This window comes from Bufo bufo, chromosome 5 (assembly GCF_905171765.1).
Source record: "Bufo bufo chromosome 5, aBufBuf1.1, whole genome shotgun sequence".
Taxonomy (NCBI): Eukaryota; Metazoa; Chordata; class Amphibia; order Anura; family Bufonidae; genus Bufo; species Bufo bufo.
The window spans coordinates 90926624-90947391 of record NC_053393.1 but is presented as its reverse complement, the minus strand read 5'-3'; the positions used below and the strand labels follow the sequence as shown (position 1 = coordinate 90947391).

Sequence of the window (20768 nt, the reverse complement as noted above, 5' to 3'; positions counted from 1 at the left end):
ATATTTTGGAAATTTCTAATAAAATAATAAATTCTAATTCAACATTATACAACACACTCTACTTAATCTAGTTCTAGAAATTGCAGTGAAAATTATTCTTAACAACATAACCTACTTTATTGAAGTTTTCATCTTTAGGTTGCGTTAATCCTGTACAATAGAAGTGAGTCTCCAGAAAAAACAACAACTTGTGAGCCAAAACCAGTAAGTTACAGTAACCTTTATTCTTTCAAAAATGTCCTTGATAAACATGACAGATTTTATAGGATAGAACTAACAAGGCTACTCTGTTTTAGAATTCTCAAAAATATCAGTTGGTGAAACCTCCATTAAAAGTTGCAGATAACAGGTGATTTTATCAAAGAATGGGATCTGCAACTTGAAATATACAAAAGGGATATAGAAAATCACACTGCTTAACATAAACAGCAAAGCATAGAAATACTGAACTTTAGGAGACTGGATAATAGGGGCAAGAACCAGGAAGACTGAAACCGCTATAACTCCAAAGGCGATGGGAAGGAAGACCTGAAATGTAAAAACATAGTTTAGATTATCATACAAAGACAACGCACAGTTTTTTGCTATGTCCTGTATGTATATGTATAGTCAGTATGTGTATATTCCCTTTACTTTTATAAAGGGGCCTCCTTGACAGTAAATTGAAAGTGACACTTAGCAGTCAGCTGTTATCTGCAGAGAAACCTGGCAGTAAAGTCTTAGGCCTCATGCGTCCGCCCAAAAAAACAGATGCGGCATCCGTTTTTTTGGAAGGATCTGTTTTTTTCCACAGATCCCTTGTAATAAATGCCTATCCTTGTCCGCAAATGTGAAAAAAGTAGGACATGCACAATTTTTTTTGCTGAAGGGAAACACGGACAACGGACGCGGAACACAAACGGATGAACTATCAGAGCCGTTGAAAATGCAGATAGTGCACCGTTTGCCATACGCCTCCGTGATCCATGGTTCCAGTCCTTTAAAAAAATATAACCTGTCCTATTCTTGTCCGCTGAAAACGGTTCGCGGACCCATTCAAGTCAATGGGACCGCTAAAAAACGTGGAGGCACACAAGATTGTCATCCGCGTCCGTTTTATTCCTATCATTTGCATGGCAAACCTGTCTTAGACTTTTTTTTACCTTCCTTTATGTCTGGCGGTCCTCCAAAAATAAAGGAAGACACACGGAAACAAAAACGGAAACGGATCACAGAACGGAACCCCATTTTGCGGAACGGAAAACAACAACGGTCGTGTGCACGAGGCCTAATTCACACATTCAGTGTTTGGTCAGTGATTTCCACCAGTGACTGTGAGCCAAAACCAGGCATGGAGCCTCCACAGACATAAGGTATAATGAAAACATCTGCACCTATTCTTTGTTTATACCCGCAGCTGGTTTTGGCTCACAATCACTGATGGTCATTTACTATCAGATATATGCCAGTTCACTGGAGTATACCTGTCGCAGATTGCAGCGCAAGGGTTATTTGCGCCTCAGTCTGTGACTTTTCCCCGCTCACACCTGGTCTCAAAAGGGGGAGGCATGCCATGAAGGGGGCGGTTCGACAGGCCCGTCTCATTTATCATTATATACGCCTGTTTTAGGCGTAGAAAATGGTCGGCGGATCCACTGATAGCACAGAGATTATTAAGACCTGCCTCTAAAATGCCAGTCTTAATAAATAACCCCCTGAGCCTCGTTCACATGTCTGTTTGTGGATCCGGCAGGCTGTTCCGGCACAGAGCAGATCTTCTACTTCACCGACGAATCCCCATTTACTGCAAGGGGGTCCGGCTGTAATCCAGCTGATTTCTGTCAAAAATGCCCGGTTTTTGGCTAGAAATAAACCGCTGCATTCAATGGTCTTCTTCTGGCCAAACCCCACCATTTTTGCAATTATAGTCAATGGGAATCTGGAAATGAAGTAGAGTATCCGGCAACGCCAGATCCGTGAGGAACAGCCGGCTGCTGTGTGACAAGTGATAACTGTGACACAAGAAACTTCATCAGCTGGTATACTAGTCTGGAAATTTTGCAATAGAATTTTCAACAGTACAACATAACTGTAAGTGATGAAGAACAGAATGTCAGGTACATTAGTCTGTGATGAATAGAATTTTTGTAATACAATTTTCAAAAAGTATTTGAAACAAATAGTACAATTGGAGTTCACTGCAACATAACAGTGAGGGAAGCAGAACAACACATAAGGTACACTAGACTTTGATGAATAGAAGTTTTGTAATAAACATCTCAGTCCATAAAATATACCATTGCAGAAAAATATGTCAGGTCAAGTTTGGAACAGTTAATAAATTTAAGAAACTTTGCAACAGTTTTGTATGAAAAAATGCGCAGTTGGACAAAGTCCAGTGCAACTATGATACATAAAAATACATCAGCCATTACCCGATTTTTTTTTTATGTTAATGTTGAATGGCTCCTACACATTAAGAAAAAATTTAGTACTGTAACTTTAAACATTGATTTGTAGCTCAAGCAGAGCCTCAGTGGATGGAAATGGCTGCAACCCAGTGACACACACACTACACTAAGTCTGACCCTGCCCTTTCTCTAGCTAAAACCACTTTCAATTAAATAGATTTAACTAACTTCCTATTATCTTCCCTAAGACGGTCCCTGTTTAACCCTTGTAGGAAGGCGCATGGGGCCGTCATTGATGGAAGCTATGTGTCACCGAGGTTCCTGGCCTCGGTGAGGTAAGAGCCGGTTGTTTTAAGTGTCAGCGGCAGCTAGTGCTGACTGACACTGTTTGTTGTTAGTAATGCTGTAAAGCCGATCCGGGCCGGCTCTTACTGGGAGTAGCCAAAGTGCTGGGTGGGTAACTTCTCCCCACGCTCCAGGCCGGGTCTTTATGGCCTATATAAAAAAAACAGTCTCAGCTGGGTGTGGATGATCCTCCATCTGACAGGGAAGCTGTGGAGACTCTGTTTTGGGATCTGTGAATTGGTGCCGTGCTAAAGGCTTGAAAGCCGCATGCCGGGAAACAGGCACCTAAAGCCTGCTGTGAACGGCTGGGGGAAAACTGCTAACCAGGTGAAGATTTTGTTCTATGGACATTGCATGGTGTGAACAAACACCAAGACTGTGAATGGTCATTTTGTGTTTCCTTATGTGTGAATAAACACTGAACTGTTTAAGTTAAAGACTTTGTGATTGCCTCTATACTGCGTCCGCTAGCCTGTCTACCAGAGCAAAACCCCACACCCAATACTGCATTGTGTGTCTAACGAAAAGGATTTCTTTGGGGTTTCTATGACAGACATTCTGTTACATCAAAGTACAAATTCAGAATACACATGGCTTTCTTGCTTGGGACCTGGTATAGTGCCTATGACACTTGTCAATATTGACCCTCCTGATTTGCTGAGGATGAGTGCAAGGTATTATGGGCAAGCCCGCCAGCCAAGGTTCTACCTGGGAGTGTGGAAAGAAAGCATATTGCGAAATTACATAACTTATCAGAACCTCCTGTAACGTTAGTTATCTCTGCTAATAGGATATGGTTAGGTAATTGTATGTAGTCTCTGATTAGAAAAAGATGTTATGGTTCTGATTTACAGGGGATAAACAAAAAATGTCTTTACAATTCCTAAGAAGCTGGTGTTTTCATCCGGGTGGATGGCTGACCGTACATTCTGTCTTAGGCTACTTTCACACTAGCGTTTTTACTGGATCCGGCAGAGTTAATACAATAATACAACCATCTGTATCCGTTATGAACGCATCTGGTTGTATTATCTTTAACATTGCCAAGACGGATCCGTCATGAACTCCATCGAAAGTCAATGGGGGACGGATCTGTTTTCTATTGTGGCAGATTGTGGCAGAGAAAATGGATCCGTCCCCATTGACTTGCATTGGGGACCATGCTGGATCCATCTTGCTCCGCATCTCAGGACAGAAAGAAAACTGCAACATGTATGGGAACGCAACTAAACAGAACAGAATGCATTTTGGAGCATTCCGTTCTGTTCAGGTTTGTCCCCATTGACAATGAATAGGGACAAAACTGAAGCACTTTTTTCCGGTATTGAGCCCCTATGACAGATCTCACTACCGGAAAACTAAAACGCTAGTGTCAAAGTAGCCTTAGAAATATTCTGTAGTTTCAAACATTATTGAAATAGCGTTAGGATATGCAATATTCAAGTCTTTCTTTTTAATGTCCTTTTAATATTTGATTCAGCTATTTATGAGATATTCTGCATGTCACTATAAGTACTTGTTCATCTGTGTTATTTCCATGCTGTTCTGTTTATATATGCTATATACTGTATGTAATGCTTTACATGGTATTACACTGTATTTTACTGGTTTGTGCTCTGCCCTGCATATGCCTTTTTTTGTCTGAGGTTTAGTAGGCTTTGCCTTTGCCAAAGTCAGCATGGGTAAAGGCAAGGCCTGACGCTGTCATAGGTGTGGGCATTGTGGCACAGAACTGCTACATCACAACACTGTGGTATTACGGGACAAAGAGGAAGGTATATAAGGCAGTGTTTTGGCACCAGAGGAATGAGTGTGGTGTGACCATATGAGGTGCCTGGAGAACTTGTCATTGACTTGTGAGATATGTAGGGCTGAGCTGGTCCATTGTAAGGGTATTGGTGGGCTGAAGGTCAGAACAGCTGACCATGTACCTGTGAGTCTTCTGAAGTTGAGACAGAGACCTAGAGGACCTGAGATGTTAGAGCCGTACTGCATATTGGGGCAGAGAGCTGTCATAAGAGTGCAGACAGTGAGTATCAAAAAGACTTTGTGGACAGAAGAGCCAGCTCTATGAAATCTGTGTGGGACTTCAGGCCTGCGACAGATATGTTAACTCACCCAATATGAATAGGAGGCACTCAATTTTTTTGTATCCCTCATCTGGTCACACAGGGGACGCACTGGGTGAAAATGTCCAAAACGGTAATTAGTGCATCTGTGTCAGTGCTTACAGTGAGGAGCTCCCTCCACTATGTGGTGACTTGGAGCAGAAGAGACTGGGGAGTATCAGTGTAAATAGCAGATGTGCCTCTGAGATCGTGAGCTCTGACAGGGACCAGAGAAAGAAAGTAGAGGAGAAATGGAGGCGCAGGAGCTCCTACAGGTCAGCGGTGGTTACAGTGCTGTGTAAGGGCTAGTAGCTGTAGGCTACCTCTTTCCTTGTGTGACTGCCGCCTTGGATGCAAAATCCCTTCTCCTGTGTAAGAGGAAAATTTAAGTGTTGTTTGTTAAACTGTAAGTTAGAGCAAACTTGTGTTACATTAAAGTGGTCCTTGTGAAGGTAACATTCACCAGTAAGGTTGAAGATAACCTGAGTAGATCATTGTTGAATATGTACTACTGTGTTGTTGCGTTTGCAAGTTAAATGTTAGCTGTCCTTTGATAGACATACCCTTAAGCCTCATGCACACGTCCGTGGAACACAGACCGTGAGATACCGGCCTGGATTCCTGCAGAGTGGAGGAGCACAGGGCGTCATTGGTTGCTATGACGTTGTGCGCTTCGTGCCGCCGCTGCTGTACAGTAATACACTCGTATGATCTAAATGAGTAAATTACTGTACAGCAGCGGCGGCACGAAGCGCACGGCGTCATAGCAACCAATGACGCCATGCGCTCCTGCACTCAGCAGGAATCCAGGCCGGTATCTCACGGTCAGTTTTCCACGGACGTGTGCATGAGGCTTTATACAAACAAGGACTTGAGACTGAACTGTGTTAGCCACAGAGTGGCCTTGGAATTGTGTTCCCATATAGTATGCTTGCTAATTGCAGCCATTACAGTGTATACATTCTCGTAAAGTGACAGGTAAAGTCATTGAGGGAAAGTACATTTCCCCTAGAATCATGTCACATGTCTCTTAGGTTCCAGGGAATGTGTAGATGGCAATGGAAAAATCAAACAATTCAAGAACTGGCTGGTTGGGAAAACCAGAGAAAAGGGTCCTGGATCTGGATTGGGGAAGAGTAGGGTGGGCTACAAATCTGTAGTGTACCTCTGTTTTTATGACTAGTGTCCTGTTTAATTAAGTGCAGTGCAGTATATGCACAAGAAAGAGCAAACACAGTGCTGGAGCGCTCAGTCATGGTGTGGGTTAGACAGCTAAGCATTGGACATTGCATACTGTCTGTTAGTAGAACAGAGTCATTGAGTCTCCAGTGCTTGATAGGAAGGCACTTGGTGTACTATGGGAATATACCTGTTTAGTTAGGGCTCAGACAAGCAGGTTTTGTTTTTCGGTTTATTGCCTAAAATATGGGGGAAAAGGATGCAGATGAGCTCTTAGCAAGCTCTTCCTCTGATGCCACCAGATGTAAGGCAGCTATCCTGTAAGTCAATTTCGACCTTTTAGATAGGCCTTGAAACATGACTTGATAATATAATAAATAAGCCAGCACCTCATTTGCAGGCAGCTGTTTTGGGGTGATTGCAGAACAGAGAGTACTGGCCTAACTGAGGACTACCTGAAATATAAAAAGCTGTATATTAGGTACCTCTGGAGACTGAAAATAAAACACAGGCACGCCCAGTTTGGACTTTTCCTTTTCTGTCATTATCTGTTGTAAAACCTGGTTTGCCTACCTCTCCAGATGCTTATCCTTACAATATATACAATCTATTCAGAAAGTCTTCAGACCCTTTCACTTTTTTAACATTTTTTCACATTGCTATGTTGCGACCTTGTGCTAAAATAAAAAAATAAAACACTTTTCCCCCATCAGTGTGCACTTAATATCTCAAAATAAGGAAGTGAAAACCAAATTTTAGAATTTCTTTCTAATTTAGTAAAAAGGAAAAACTAAAACTTTGCATGGAAATAAGTATTCAGACTCTTTGCTATGATACTTGAAACTTAGCTCTGGGGGCCTGCCATTCCTCTTGATCATCTTTGAGATGTTTCTACACCTTGATTGGAGTCCACCTTTGTTAAATTCAGTTGTTTGGACATGATTTGGAAAGACATAGCCCTGTCTATATAAGTTCTCACAGCTGACAATGCATAACAGTAACAGTTTGCAGTTACATGACAAAACTAATCATATAATTAAGTCCAATTTATGTATGAGATAACCAAGATTGCAAATACTAATAGCAGCCATAGCAGTGCATATATCAATTGCCTTCTTTGAATATATCAGTCACCCATGACATCCATATGACCTAACAGGGCATATGTGTAGCTGGCCAGCTAAGACCTGTCCTAGGTTGCTTGTATAGCTTATATGTGTATACAGCTAAACCTGCTAATAACCTTAATACAGTTCCTATGTTTACGTGTTAAAGACAAAAGCAGAGTTATTTACTGTGACATCATGTTTTGGATGTCATATAGCTGTTATATATTTTGTGTTCACAGAAGCAGAAAAAGATAATATGCCTTTAAGATTAATTTTGTAATGTAAGGTAAGCTCAGTGACACAGCAGAAACAGAGAGCATAGTGTTAATCTGTTGTTGCTGGGCAGAAGTCTAGACCAATCACAGCCAGCTTCTCACACAGCAAGAGTTTTCACCAATCACAGCCAGCCTCACAGGCAGCCTTTCTGGGAATTCCTCTAGCAGGAGCTGCTGGAATCATTACTCGCCAGAGAGAGGAGCTGAACAGACACACATTTTCATTCAGAGTCCAGTTTTATGGGAACAAGAGGCCAAAATAGGTCATTAAAACAGTTATATAATGTTCCTACTGTTAGTATAGTGATTAGAACTGTATACTGAACCAGTTATATGTGTGTTTACTTACAGTTCCACCAAAAGCAATTTGCAACCATACAAATTGCAAGCATACAATTGCAAGCATTCGGATTCCATATTGCAGTCCAAATTGCATACAACCATACCAGATCATACTCAACCAATCTGCAAATAATCACTGCTAACTGCATACTGCTGTCACGGCCATGGTCATGGTTGTGACTCCTGTAACCGCATGCAGTTGCCTGCGGTCTTGGTGTTGTTGTCAATCACAGGTGAGGGCTATAGTATGTTGCCTCACCTGTGGTTGCCGCTGGCAACATTGTGTATGTGGCAGCAGAGCAGCCTGAGCGGTGCTAGGCAGCTTGCTGCAATAGGCATGCGGTTGCCCCTGGTAACCTTTCTTTATAGGTGTGCCTTTTATCGGTGTGCACGGGGTGTTATAAGTGTGTGTGTGCACTTCCCCTTTAAGTTGATGTCTTCCCTGGTGTTGGAAGGGTTAACTTCCTTCCTAGTGTGTGTGTGTGTGCACTGGGTGTGTCTGACTGTGGGTGTGGCTACTTGGCCCTATAAAGCCTCAGTGGAAGGCAGTAGTCAGAGAGGGTGCTTCAGCCATGCTTGCTGGAGACATCCTCCTGGTTATTTACCATCTGCCAGTGAGGGCCACCCTGGTTGTCATAAACGTTATGTCTGGTGTTAGTTTATGGTTTATCTGTTATTGCAGCATATGGTTTACTGGGTTCCCGTGTGATGTCTGTTGTGTGCTGTGTCCTTCATGTTGGTTGTGGTTCCAGGTTGTGTGTCTGTGGCAGGTAAGTGTGGAACTAGTCTCACTTACCTGTCATTGCCATATGTCTGTTTATGTCCCCCCTTTCTATGTAGCTTGGCCAGTGAGACTCCTGTTCCTCCGTGTCTAGGAGGAACGGGTCGTCTTACCCTGCTCCTAGTCCAGGGCCACCCTGAGGGCGAGCAGGAATATCAGGTTCCGGAGTATGAGCCCTCCTACCTTCAGGGTTGGCTCATACGGATAGGAGACAGGGTCAGAGTTAGGGATGTGTAGGAGGTGACCAGCTCCCTAATTCTCTGTCCTGGCCTTGCAGCGACTCCATCTGCTGATACCGCATGGCTGAGGGTTTTCCCCATCCTCAGCCGTGACAACTGCAAGTAGAACTATTAGTTAAATCTCAGATATACCTCATAACTTGAAGTGACAGTACAGATACTGAAGAGAGAAATATATACACCATTTTATGTTGAATGACAAGATTGAACAGTTGAACCACCATCTTATGCATACCGCCATTTTGAGATATCTTTTCAACACGTGTTATGTACATGGACTATCTGCTGCGGCAGTGTTATATATGAAGAAAAGTTGAAGTTAATAAAGAAGTTATTTCAAGCATTTGGTGTGCTCTTTAAACCTACTGTTTCCATAGAACGGCGCTAGAGGAATTACAGAGCAACAGACAGTCTGGTAAACTAAAAGTCAGAGATATCAAAATTCTTCTAATGTCACAGCGCAAAAGGCACTTCATAGTGCTGTGTCTGCCATAATATGAACAAAGGTTGTTCTTTAATATCTTTTCTCCTAGCACTCAGAACCAAAAAGCTCAATGCCCTAGGAACCTCCAGTTGAGGAAATGCAGTGAATTTTAATAGTAAGGAGATAAAAGTATAAAAACAAACATCTATATTTGCAGTATACAGTATATGGATAGACATAGTCTTAGCTCTATAAAGGGATCTGTCACCTCCAAAATATGGTTTCAAAGTAAGCATGTAGAGTAAGTGCCCGAAAAAGTATCCATACCTTTCTTTGGAAAATCCGGTCTTCTAACCCTGAGGAATGTTTCTTTTCATTTTCATACGAGTAAGGGTTTTCCGGCACCAGCAGCAGGGACGCTCCATTTGGTGTTATAGCGCTCAACCAGTAATGCTTCCGGGTGTCTCCCAATAATGTTTTATTGACAGTCCCTGAGATTTCAGAGCTGGTAGCAAAGCCAAAGGGGAAGGCAGGTGCACTGGACAGAGCAGCCTTGCTCATGGTCACCAAAAAACTTTTCTCAGGATTAGACAGCTGAATTTTCACAAGAAAGGTTTAGTAATGTTTTTACTTTGAAGCTGATGTTCCAAGTGACAGACTCCCTTTAACTATTGCAACTATTATTTTGATGTTCAACTCACCTTGTATGGGCGTTCAAGATTGGGTTCTCGATAACGTAGTACAACAAGGCTAATACAAGTTAGTCCAACTAGTAGCCAGGAGGAAAAACTAAAATAGTTTGTTAGGGAAATTAGGTCAGAAGGAATGACAAAAATTGATGCAATTATTGTAGAAATGATCATAGCTGGTGCCGGAGTCATGTAGTGTACATGAAGCATTGATATGATGGCCGGCAAATGTCCCTCTTTGCTTCCGGCATAGTTTAGTCTGCCCAACATAAACATTCCACCATTTAGAGCACCAAATATGGAGACAGCTACTGAAACGGGGATGATCCAGGCCACTGATGGAATTGTTCTATCGGCCCATGTCACCGATACTGCAGCTGCAAGATATATTAATAGTTAAATTATATTCAACTTAAAGTATAAAATAGATACAGTTAATATTTTACAGATAATGCACATAATCTGTATGTAGTGAAAATGTGTATAAAATATACCTTTTACATCAGCAAGAGAAATAACAAGGATGAAAAAGTTATGTATTAAAGTGTTCATCTTTTGGGAATCTACAGCATGGATGGGTGACTTTCGTAATGTACATGGAGATACTTGATGCTTCAGTCACAAACTGTTATAGTTAAACTGAAATTCTTCAGTCTACGGAAATTAAAACGGCTGTACATAATTTGAAAAAAATATATACAATTTTGTCCAGAAGCAGCACCACTCTATGTCTGCCTATTTCAAACCTAACTCTAAAAGTCCCAAACTTCACCCATTAGGATTAAGGAAGATTCAGGTAGGAAAATTCTATGGGATTGCATAAATTCAGTCAGTGGCCAACGTAATATTTATGTCTCCTTCCCTCTACTCTGTAGTTGTGGAAAGGCCCAATACAGCCTTAGTCTTTTGGTACACATGATATACAGGGTATGCTGTATCAGTGACAGCAATGCCAAACATGTTATTGCATTATGACAAAGATACTTAGCTGAAGACTGACAAATGATGTCTTAACAGTGTAGAGGGTCAAAGGGAAAAACCCTGGTCTAGGTCTGATGGTAATGACTACAAGTGGAGAGCGGAATACAGTATACAGGGATACAGGGAAAGCAAGGAGGAAGTTTAAACAAAATGTCTAGGGTGGATCTGCAGTGAGCCCCTGAGGAGCCGATGCAGAGGATGGGACTGGTACTGGCCCCTGATGAGATGTAGTATCACGGTGTATTCCCTTAGGCCATCTCTCCCTGGAGTTCAGTGCAGTGAAAGTGTAGATTGAAGTAGCAGGCCAGAACTAAATGTAGAACAGTTTCTCTTTACTTAGTGCAAAATATAACTTCTGATACATCTGGCAGCAGTAAATGCAAAGTGTAGTTTCTGGCACCAGATGAGGAGGTATTGTGGCTGGTTGGATGGCAATAGGTTGGCACTAGCAAGCACTTGTGGATTTAGGGGTCTACTGTAGTACAGGCTTAATGTTGTCTGGCTTAGAGATGGTTTAGTTAGGTGGTGGTGTCTGAACTGTTGTCCCTCACCTACAGCAGTGCCTGTAAAGCTGTATTTCGCTGATCACTCAGTATCATTGTCTCCCAAGCATTTTCTTGAGACAAGATTAAGTTGTTCTCACAGGAGAAAAATATCTGGTTCCTGAGTTCCCTCTGGAGTGTTGGACTCACAGGGGAAAGAGATATGGTTCCAGGGAGTGGGAGTTCTGACATGTGCTTCCTCACTCCCCCACTATCAACAGGAGGAACTCCCTTTTCTGTCATGAAGCAGAACCAGCCTGATCCACCCAAGAGGAACAGGGCAGTTAGCCCTGTTCCTGATTAACCCTCCTGATTGCCCTCCACATCCCCACTGGTAGTAATCAAATATAATATAATATAATATAATATAATACAAAATACATAACATTATATTACAAAATAATACACAACTATATACAAAATTGTAGTACTCCTGTTCTGTGGGGATTTAGTCCAACCATGCTAAGCTGTGATGGTTCTTATTAGATCCACCTTTCCAACAGCCCTCCCCTGTATAAAGTTTTAAAAAAAAACAGAAATAAGAAATAAAACCCCTTAAGAAAATAGTGAAAAATACATAAGATTGTAGACCTTATTGGTAAGTTCTTTACTTCCATGTGACAAATAACCTCAGCGGTGGACATACAGTAGTTTCTGAATTCATTAACAAAATGGAAATCACTGTACCTGAAGATACAATTTCCTTAGGTGTCAGAACAGTGAGGTATGAGATGTTCACCAGCAAATAGAAGACAATCACTGCACACATGGCTGTTATTATGCTGCGAGGAATGTTTTTACTGGGGTTCTTTATCTCCTCTAAAAAAAAAAAAAGAATGAAAAGCAATCAATAAAAACTGTGAAACCCTTTTCACGGAAACTGTTCAAGAAGAGACAGAACAAGAATAATCATTCATCATTACTGTGGATGAAATTGTTAAAAGCAGAAAGATCCCATTATTTATAGCCTGTTACTTTGTCTAGGCCATTTCTATAGAAAAATAATAACACATCGTAAGCAGTTTTGGAACATTAAAGGGCATCTGTCAGTAGATTTGTCCCTATGACATTGGCTGACCTGTTACATGTACACTTGGCAGCTGAAGGCATCTGTGTTGATCCCATGTTCATATGTGCCCGCATTGCTGAGATGAATGATATTTTAACATATGCAAATGATCCTCTAGGAGCAATGGGGGAGTTGCCATTACACCTGGAGCAGGGGTGCACCTAGCCTTTCTGCTGCCTGAGACAAAAACTGAAACGGTGCCCCCCCATGCCAATTTCTTATCCTAACCCCTTTACCACAATGAAAATGCTCATTGCCCATGCCCTTTCCGCTGCCCCCCCCCCCCCTCTTGCCCCTACCTGGTGCTGCCTGAGGCTATAACCTCACTTGGCCTCATTGGTGGTGCACCCCTGACCTGGAGGCTCTGCCCTCTCAGCAAATACAGCGTCTTCTGCCCTTTGATTGACAGGGCAATGCAATGTAAACTTCATCACACCTAGCCCTGACTTCTTCTAAAGTCAATCAAAGTGCAGAGTGCACAGCAGTTTCAGAGAGAACAGAACCTCTAGAAGTAATGGAAACACCCCCATTGCTCCTAGAGGCTCTTTTGCATATATTAAAACATCATTTTTTCAGTAATGCAGGCAGATATGCTACAGTGTCTTATTATGGATCCATACAATAAGGCAGGTGCATAGGGCAAGGATGTACTGTACATAGAAGAAAAGGCACCTACAGGAAAGACAAGGCAGAATTCACCATCATAGATGCCTTCCATTGTCGCACTGGGGTGCCTAGGCCCCACCAGTAAAATTTATTTTGGGGGACCACTGAACTGATACATTCAAATATTACCTGCTCGCACAGCAGCAAGACATTACAAGATGATTGATTATGGGGCTCTGCAGAGATGGGGGTCTCCACAGTGACTTTGAGAAGGCAGGTCCCTGGGAAGAGGATACTGGCTGGCCTGTAGCCACCTGTGTCTATAATAATACATTTGGTCCTTTTTTTAAAATCTACCAAGTTTTTATATCAACATAGGCTGGTTGAGGTGCTGTACACTGCTTATCGATATGTAGTGCAGTAACTGTGTTATGTGCCACTTGTGCAGGGGGTGGGAGACTAAGGGCCCACCTTGCTCAGGGGCCCACCGCGGGATTCACCTGTACACAACTGGCTGTAGGCCAGTCCAAGCCTGATGCCTTCTATTATGGGTCTGGGTTGTACCCCGGGAAAATACTCCATGCCCTTTCCATTATGTCTAAAAGAAGATAATAGATATGGATTCTATACTGTACTTTCACACTTGCGGCAGACTGATCCGGCAAAACGTATGCCAACTGATGGCATTTGTAAGGCTACTTTCACACTTACGGCAGAGAGATCCGGCAAGCAGTTCCGTCGCCGGAACTGCCTGCCGGATCCTGCAAAACGTATGCCAACTGATGGCATTTGTAAGACTGATCAGGATCATGATGAGTCTTAAAAATGCCTGATCAGTCAAAAAAAATGCATTGAAATGCCGGATCCGTCTTTCCGGTGTCATTCGGCAAAACGGATCCGGCATTTATTTTTTTATATTTTTTTCTCAAGATGGCTCCTCTGCCATTTTACTGAGGCCAAAACTGCTTTCCCTCACTTACCATACACACTGCTGTAGCCAGCAGCTCCCTGCCAGCCAATAAGATTGGATTACTGAGAGAAATGCCTCCTCACTAGAGATGTCCTGAATAGTTCGCCGGCGAATAGTTCCCGGCGAACATAGCTTGTTCGCGTTCGCCACGGCGAGCGTACATATGCTATGTTCGGTCCGCCCCCTATTCGTCATCATTGAGTAAACTTTGACCCTGTACCTCACAGTCAGCAGACACATTCCAGCCAATCAGCAGCAGACTCTCCCTCCCAGACCTTCCCACCTCCTGGACAGCATCCATTTTAGATTCATTCGGAAGCTGCATTCTTAGTGAGAGGAGGGACAGTGCAGCTGCTGCTGATTTAATAGGGAAATCGATAGCTAGGCTAGTGCATTCAGTGTCCACTGCAGTCCTGAAGGACTCATCTGATCTCTGCTGTAAGGACAGCACCCCAAAAAGCCCTTTTAGGGCTAGAACATCAGTCTGCTTTTTTTTTTTTTTTTTCTGTGTAATCTAATTGCAGTTGCCTGCCAGCGTGTGTGTCAGGCTCACAGCGTATACTGTGCCCACTTGCCCAGTGCCACCACTCATATCTGGTGTCACAGTAGCTTGCATTTAAAAAAAACAACACTTTTTGGACTGAAATAATAGCAGTCATTTTCCTTCACAAGTGTGCCTTTCAGGGCCTGCCAGGGCAACTCATATCTGGTGTAACAGTAGTGCACATTTAAAAAAAAAATACAATTTTGACTGTAATAGATTGAATAGCAGCTAGTTGTCTCAAGCGTGTGTGTCAGGCCTACAGCGTCTACTCTGCCAACTTCTGCCAGTGCACAGTGCCACTCATATCTGGTGTCACAGTAGCTTGCATGCATAGTACAACTTAACTACAGGCAGAGGCAGGCCACCCCGCAGGGGCCGTCGTGGTCGTGGTGCTGTGATTCCCTTTGGACCTAGAATAATGCCCAGTGTTCACAGCCATAGTTGACTGGCTAGCACAGGACACCCAGGGCCGGCGCCACCAGTAAGGCGACTTAGGCAGTCGCCGAGGGCGCCATTTAGCAGAGGGCGCCCGTTGCGGTGTAAAAAAAAAAAAAAAAAGTTGGTTATATAAGTTCGGCCGGCGGCGCCCCTCATGCTGCGCTTCCTGAGCGGCTGAGCGCTTGCAGCTCTAATTTGAATCTCCGGCCGCCGGCTCAGTGCTGCGCAGCCTGCCTGCGCCTGCTGCGTCTGCTCTGTGCTTTTGTTAATGTAGCGTGGCCGAGCTCTGTTCGGTCCGCGGTACAGGAGCTTTTGTTTCCTGTACCCGGCCGGACTGACAGGAAGTGCTCACTTAGTGTGCACTTCCTGTCAGTCCGGCCAGGTAAAGGAAACAAAAGCTCCTGTACAGCGGACCGAACAGAGCTAGGCCACGCTACATTAGAGGTGGGGGGTGGGGGGGGATAATGAGATTGACAAGGGAGGGGGGGAATAATGAGATTGACAAGGGAGGGGGGGAATAATGAGATTGACAAGGGAGGGGGGGAATAATGAGATTGACAAGGGAGGGGGGGAAATAATGAGAGTGACAAGGGAGGGGGGGATAATGAGATTGACAAGGGAGGGGGGATAATGAGATTGACAAGGGAGGGGGGGAATAATGAGAGTGACAAGGGAGGGGGGATAATGAGATTGACAAGGGAGGGGGGGGGGGTAATGAGATTGACAAGGGAGGGGGGTGCCGGGGTGGAATAATGAGTGACAAGGGAGGGAGGAGGGGAGAAGAGAGTGACAAGGGAGGGAGGGGGGGGGGAGAAGAGAGTGACAAGGGAGTCCCCAGAGCCAGACTGCAGCCAGAGACCAGATCATCTAATTGTCCTGGTGGTAAGTAGACAATGCAATATGTTTATTATTTAATTATTTAGTTATTAATACTACATTGGAAACTAATTTACCTCACATTTAGTGTCCATTCACACATCCGTGTGTGTTTTGCGGATCCACGGATCCGCAAAACACGGACAGCGGCAATGTGCGTTCCGCATTTTGCAGACAGCACATTGCCGGCATTACCAGAATATGCCTATTCTTGTCCGCTATTGCAGGATCGGAATTGCGGACCCATAGAAATGTATGGGTCCGCAATTCTGTTCCGCTAAAAAAGACAGCTACGAGAAGCTGGATTAACCCTAAGAGAAACCTAGCAGTTCTTTTTATTTAAAAGCTGAGAAAGGGGTGGAACATGATATTGGCAGATCATCTGATAAGGGGGGGGAGGCGGCAATTTTTATCTTGCCTAGGGCGGCAAAAATCCTTGCACCGGCCCTGAGGACACCCAATCTTCTACAGCTTCCTCTCGGAACCTTGACGCACCATCCTCCTCCAGCTTAGCTTCGGGCACCTCTCAAGTTACCACTCGCCCGCCTGCCGCCACCACCAACACTAGCACTACAGCCGCTTCACTTGATCTGTCAGAGGAGTTATTTACACATCAGTTGGAAGAAATGAGTGATGCGCAAACCATTATTGCCAGAGGATGTAGATAACAGGGATATGTCTCAGTCAGGCAGCATTACACACATGGACGTACAGTGTGATGATGATGATGTTGTACCCGCTGCTGCTTCCTTTGCTGAGTTGTCAGATACAAGTGAAGCGGTTGATGATGACGATGTGTTCGTGGATGTCACGTGGGTGCCCGCTAGAAGAGAAGAAGAACATGGGGAATGTTCAGATGGGGAGACAGAGAGGAGGAGGAGACGAGTTGGAAGCAGAGGGAGGTCGTCGCAAGGAGCTAGTGGCACAGTCAGACAGCATGCATCGGCACCTGGGGTCAGCCAGACAGCACGCCAATCAACGCATGCTGTTGCCACCACCAGAATGCCGTCATTGCAGAGCTCAGCATTGTGGCATTTTTTTTGTGTGTCTGCCTCTGACAACTGCGATGCCATTTGCAACCTGTGCCAAAAGAAACTGAGTCATGGGAAGTCCAACACCCACCTAGGTACAACTGCTTTGCGAAGGCACATGATCGCACATCACAAACGCCTATGGGATCAACACATGAGTACAAGCAGCACACAAACTCAAAGCCGCCATCCTCCTCCTGGTCCAGCATCTTCAGCCATGTCAACCACTGCTGTCCTCCTCGCCCCCTCTCAACCTTCCGCCACTCCGTTTCTCTCGCCTTGAGCAGTTCCTGCTCATCTGCCCGCAGTCAGGTGTCTGTCAAGGACATGTTTGAGCGTAAGAAGCCAATGTCACAAAGTCACCCCCTTGCCCGGCGTCTGACAGCTGGCTTGTCTGAACTCTTAGCCCGCCAGCTTTTACCATACAAGCTGGTGGAGTCTGAGGCGTTCCAAAAATTTGTAGCTATTGGGACACCGCAGTGGAAGGTACCCGGCCAAAACTGCCACGACTTGCAGGCAGGCCTGCTGCCACCTCCTCTACTCCTCCTACTCCATCCTCTTCCATAACCTCCTCGGCTGAGTCCTCTTCTGCTGCTGCGTCTTGCTCCACATCAACGGCACCCCCCCAGCTCCCCAGGGGCTATTCCACATCCCAGTTACGGCAGTGTCACGCCGTCTTGGGGTTGACTTGCCTGAAAGCAGAGAGTCACACCGGACCAGCACTCCTGTCCGCCCTGAACGCACAGGTGGATCAGTGGCTGACTCCGCACCAACTGGAGATCGGCAAAGTGGTGTGTGACAACGGAAGCAATTTGTTGGCGGCATTGAATTTGGGCAAGTTGACACATGTGCCGTGCATGGCACATGTGTGTAATCTGATCGTACAACGCTTTGTGCATAAGTACCCAGGCTTACAGGACATCCTGAAGCAGGCCAGGAAGGTGTGTGGCCATTTCAGCCGTTCCTACACGGCCATGGCGCACTTTTCAGATATCCAGCGGCGAAACAACATGCCAGTGAGGCGCTTGATTTGCAACAGGGTGATGTCACAGCACAACGGGAATCTAACAGGGGAAGAGGTGAAAGTAATCCTCCTCCCCCCACGACCACGCCGGCAAGGACAGGACACTTTACAGACGTGTTGTTAATGGAGGACATGCGGAGCTTTTTAAGTCCTACGCATCGCCACAGCCCTTCGGGGTCCACCCTCAGAGAACGACTCGACCGACAGGTAGCAGACTACCTCGCCTTAACTGCAGGTATCGACACTCTGAGGAGCGATGAACCCCTTGACTACTGGGTGTGCAGGCTTGACCTGTGGCCTGAGCTATCCCAATTTGCGATAGAACTTCTGGCCTGCCCCGCTTCAAGTGTCCTGTCAGAAAGGACCTTCAGTGCAGCAGGAGGTATTGTCACTGAGAAGAGAAGTCGCATAGGTCAAAAAAGTCTAGATTAACTCACCTTTATTAAGATGAATGAGGGATGGATCCCGAAGGGACTGACAGTGGGCGATACATTCGACTAAAAAAGGCCTGATGAGATGAGCTGCCTTGGGCTAAAAATGGTCCACACGCTGCTGTATTTTATCTCTGAATGCCGGATGACTTGCGTGACTTATCCGCAACCAACTAGGGTTCAAGCCGCAATGTTTTAGCGCACTTTCTGCCTGGGAAACAAACATAAATTTTTCTGGCCGCTGCTACAGCGGCTGCAACAATACCAAATTTTTCAGGCATGTGTACATTCCTAATTTTTCTGGCCTCTGGTGCTGCACTGTGGCTTCAAAAACCCCCCCAAAAAAAGGCACATACATGTGTCAATTCTCCTTCGTGATCGTTACCTTGTCGTGGTGAAGGGGCTTGCGTATCACAATGAAGCGACCACCTCTATGAGTGTGTTGGCAATGGCAATGTTGGCACACCCCAGATGATAAGGTCGTTGCTTCATTGTGAACAGACCAAAAGCGATCGGCTGGATAATTTTGCATAGAAAAAAACATTAATTTTCTTTATGATCATCTAAGGTGATCATTAAAGCCTACTAGGCCAACAATGGGCCCACACTGCAGAATCATTGTTTTCTGGGTCAATTAACTGTCACTGAACTACCTCAGCACGACCATAGGCTTTGTAAAACCCCCATCCCCTGCAATCTCCCAAACGTGCGCACAAGCACAGTCATAAATACACCAAGATTGATGCATAGAGGTATAAAATTTATGTCATGAGTGTGTCAACTATTGACAACTCTTTGCAGTTGTCTAAAATCTATTCCATACACGTCCCCTGATAGGGGACGTAACAGGGATTAAACTGATAAGAATAGAACAACATAACACACCACAACTATCTGGTGGCACATTAGATTGCACGTGCAGTGCCCCAAATTTGAAGTAGGAGGACCGACCAAGCATCTTTTTCCATCTCCCCGTTCCTAAAATCAATGCCATATACACGTCCCCTGATAGGGGACGTAACTGGGATTAAACTGATAAGAATAGAACAACATAACACACCACAACTATCTGGTGGCACATTAGATTGCACGCGCAGTGCCCCAAATTTGAAGTAGGAGGACCGACCAAGCATCTTTTTCCATCTCCCCGTTCCTAAAATCAATGCCATATACACGTCCCCTGATAGGGGACGTAACAGGGATTAAACTGATAAGAATAGAACAACATAACACACCACAACTATCTGGTGGCACATTAGATTGCACGCGCAGTGCCCCAAATTTGAAGTAGGAGGACCGACCAAGCATCTTTTTCCATCTCCCTGTTCCTAAAATAAATGCCATATACACGTCCCCTGATAGGGGACGTAACAGGGATTAAACTGATAAGAATAGAACAACATAACACACCACAACTATCTGGTGGCACATTAGATTGCACGCGCAGTGCCCCAAATTTGAAGTAGGAGGACCGACCAAGCATCTTTTTCCATCTCCCCGTTCCTAAAATCGATGCCATATACACGACCCCTGAAAGGGGACGTAACAGGGATTATACTGATAAGAATAGAACAACATAACGCACCACAACTATCTGGTGGCACATTAGATTGCACAAGCAGTGCCCCAAATTTGAAGTAGGATGGAAAATTTTCCATCTCCCCGTTCCTAAAATCAATGCTATATACACGTCCTCTGATAGGGGACGTAACAGGGATTAAACTGATAAGAATAGAACAACATAACACACCTTATAATAATGCAGAGAGAGGCAACGCAGAGAGAGGAGTCTGAAGAAAAGGAGTCAGAGGAGGAAGGTGGCTTTGAGGAGGTGGAAGACCAACCACAGCAGGCGTCCCAGGGGGCTTGTTGTCACCTTTCGGGGACCCTTGGTGTTGTACGTGGCTGGGTGGAGGAAGAGACCTGCAATGACATCAGTGAGGACAAGGAACGGGACATGGCTAGCTTGGTATCCAACCTTGTGCAAATGGGGAGTTTGCGGTTGTGCAAATGGACTTTTTGCGGTGTGTTAAACGGGGAGTTTGGTCTGTCACTGTGAAGCGGGCGTAACCCTTACACTACCTGATCGATACAACATCATACCTGATGTTTTAAAGCACGTTATTCAAAACAATTTAGGAATGTTAGGTGATTTATGGCCTTTAAGGATTAAAACCAGACTCTGCGTCAACTATGTAATTTTCCATGGGAGTTTTGCCATGGATCCCCCTCCGGCATGCCACAGTCCAGGTGTTAGTCCCCTTGAAACAACTTTTCCATCACTATTGTGGCCAGAAAGAGTCCCTGTGGGTTCTAAAATTCGCCTGCCTATTGAAGTCTATGGCAGTTCGCCCGTTCGCGAACATTTGCGAAAA

At 44.6% G+C, this 20768-nt stretch overlaps 1 protein-coding gene across 2 annotated transcripts in view; it reads right to left on the bottom strand.

Moving 5' to 3' along the window:
• Window positions 1-205: 205 nt before the first annotated feature.
• LOC121001809 (b(0,+)-type amino acid transporter 1-like) overlaps window positions 206-20768 on the bottom strand; it is a 53208-nt gene continuing 32645 nt past the window's right edge. For both annotated transcript variants that reach the window (XM_040433025.1, XM_040433024.1), the window contains exons 2-4: window positions 12092-12223; window positions 9894-10258; window positions 206-528 (exon numbers count right to left, since the gene is read on the bottom strand). In XM_040433025.1, coding sequence (XP_040288959.1) covers window positions 283-528; window positions 9894-10258; window positions 12092-12223 — 743 coding nt within the window. In that variant the 3' untranslated portion in view covers window positions 206-282. The remainder of the gene's footprint in view (window positions 529-9893; window positions 10259-12091; window positions 12224-20768) is intronic.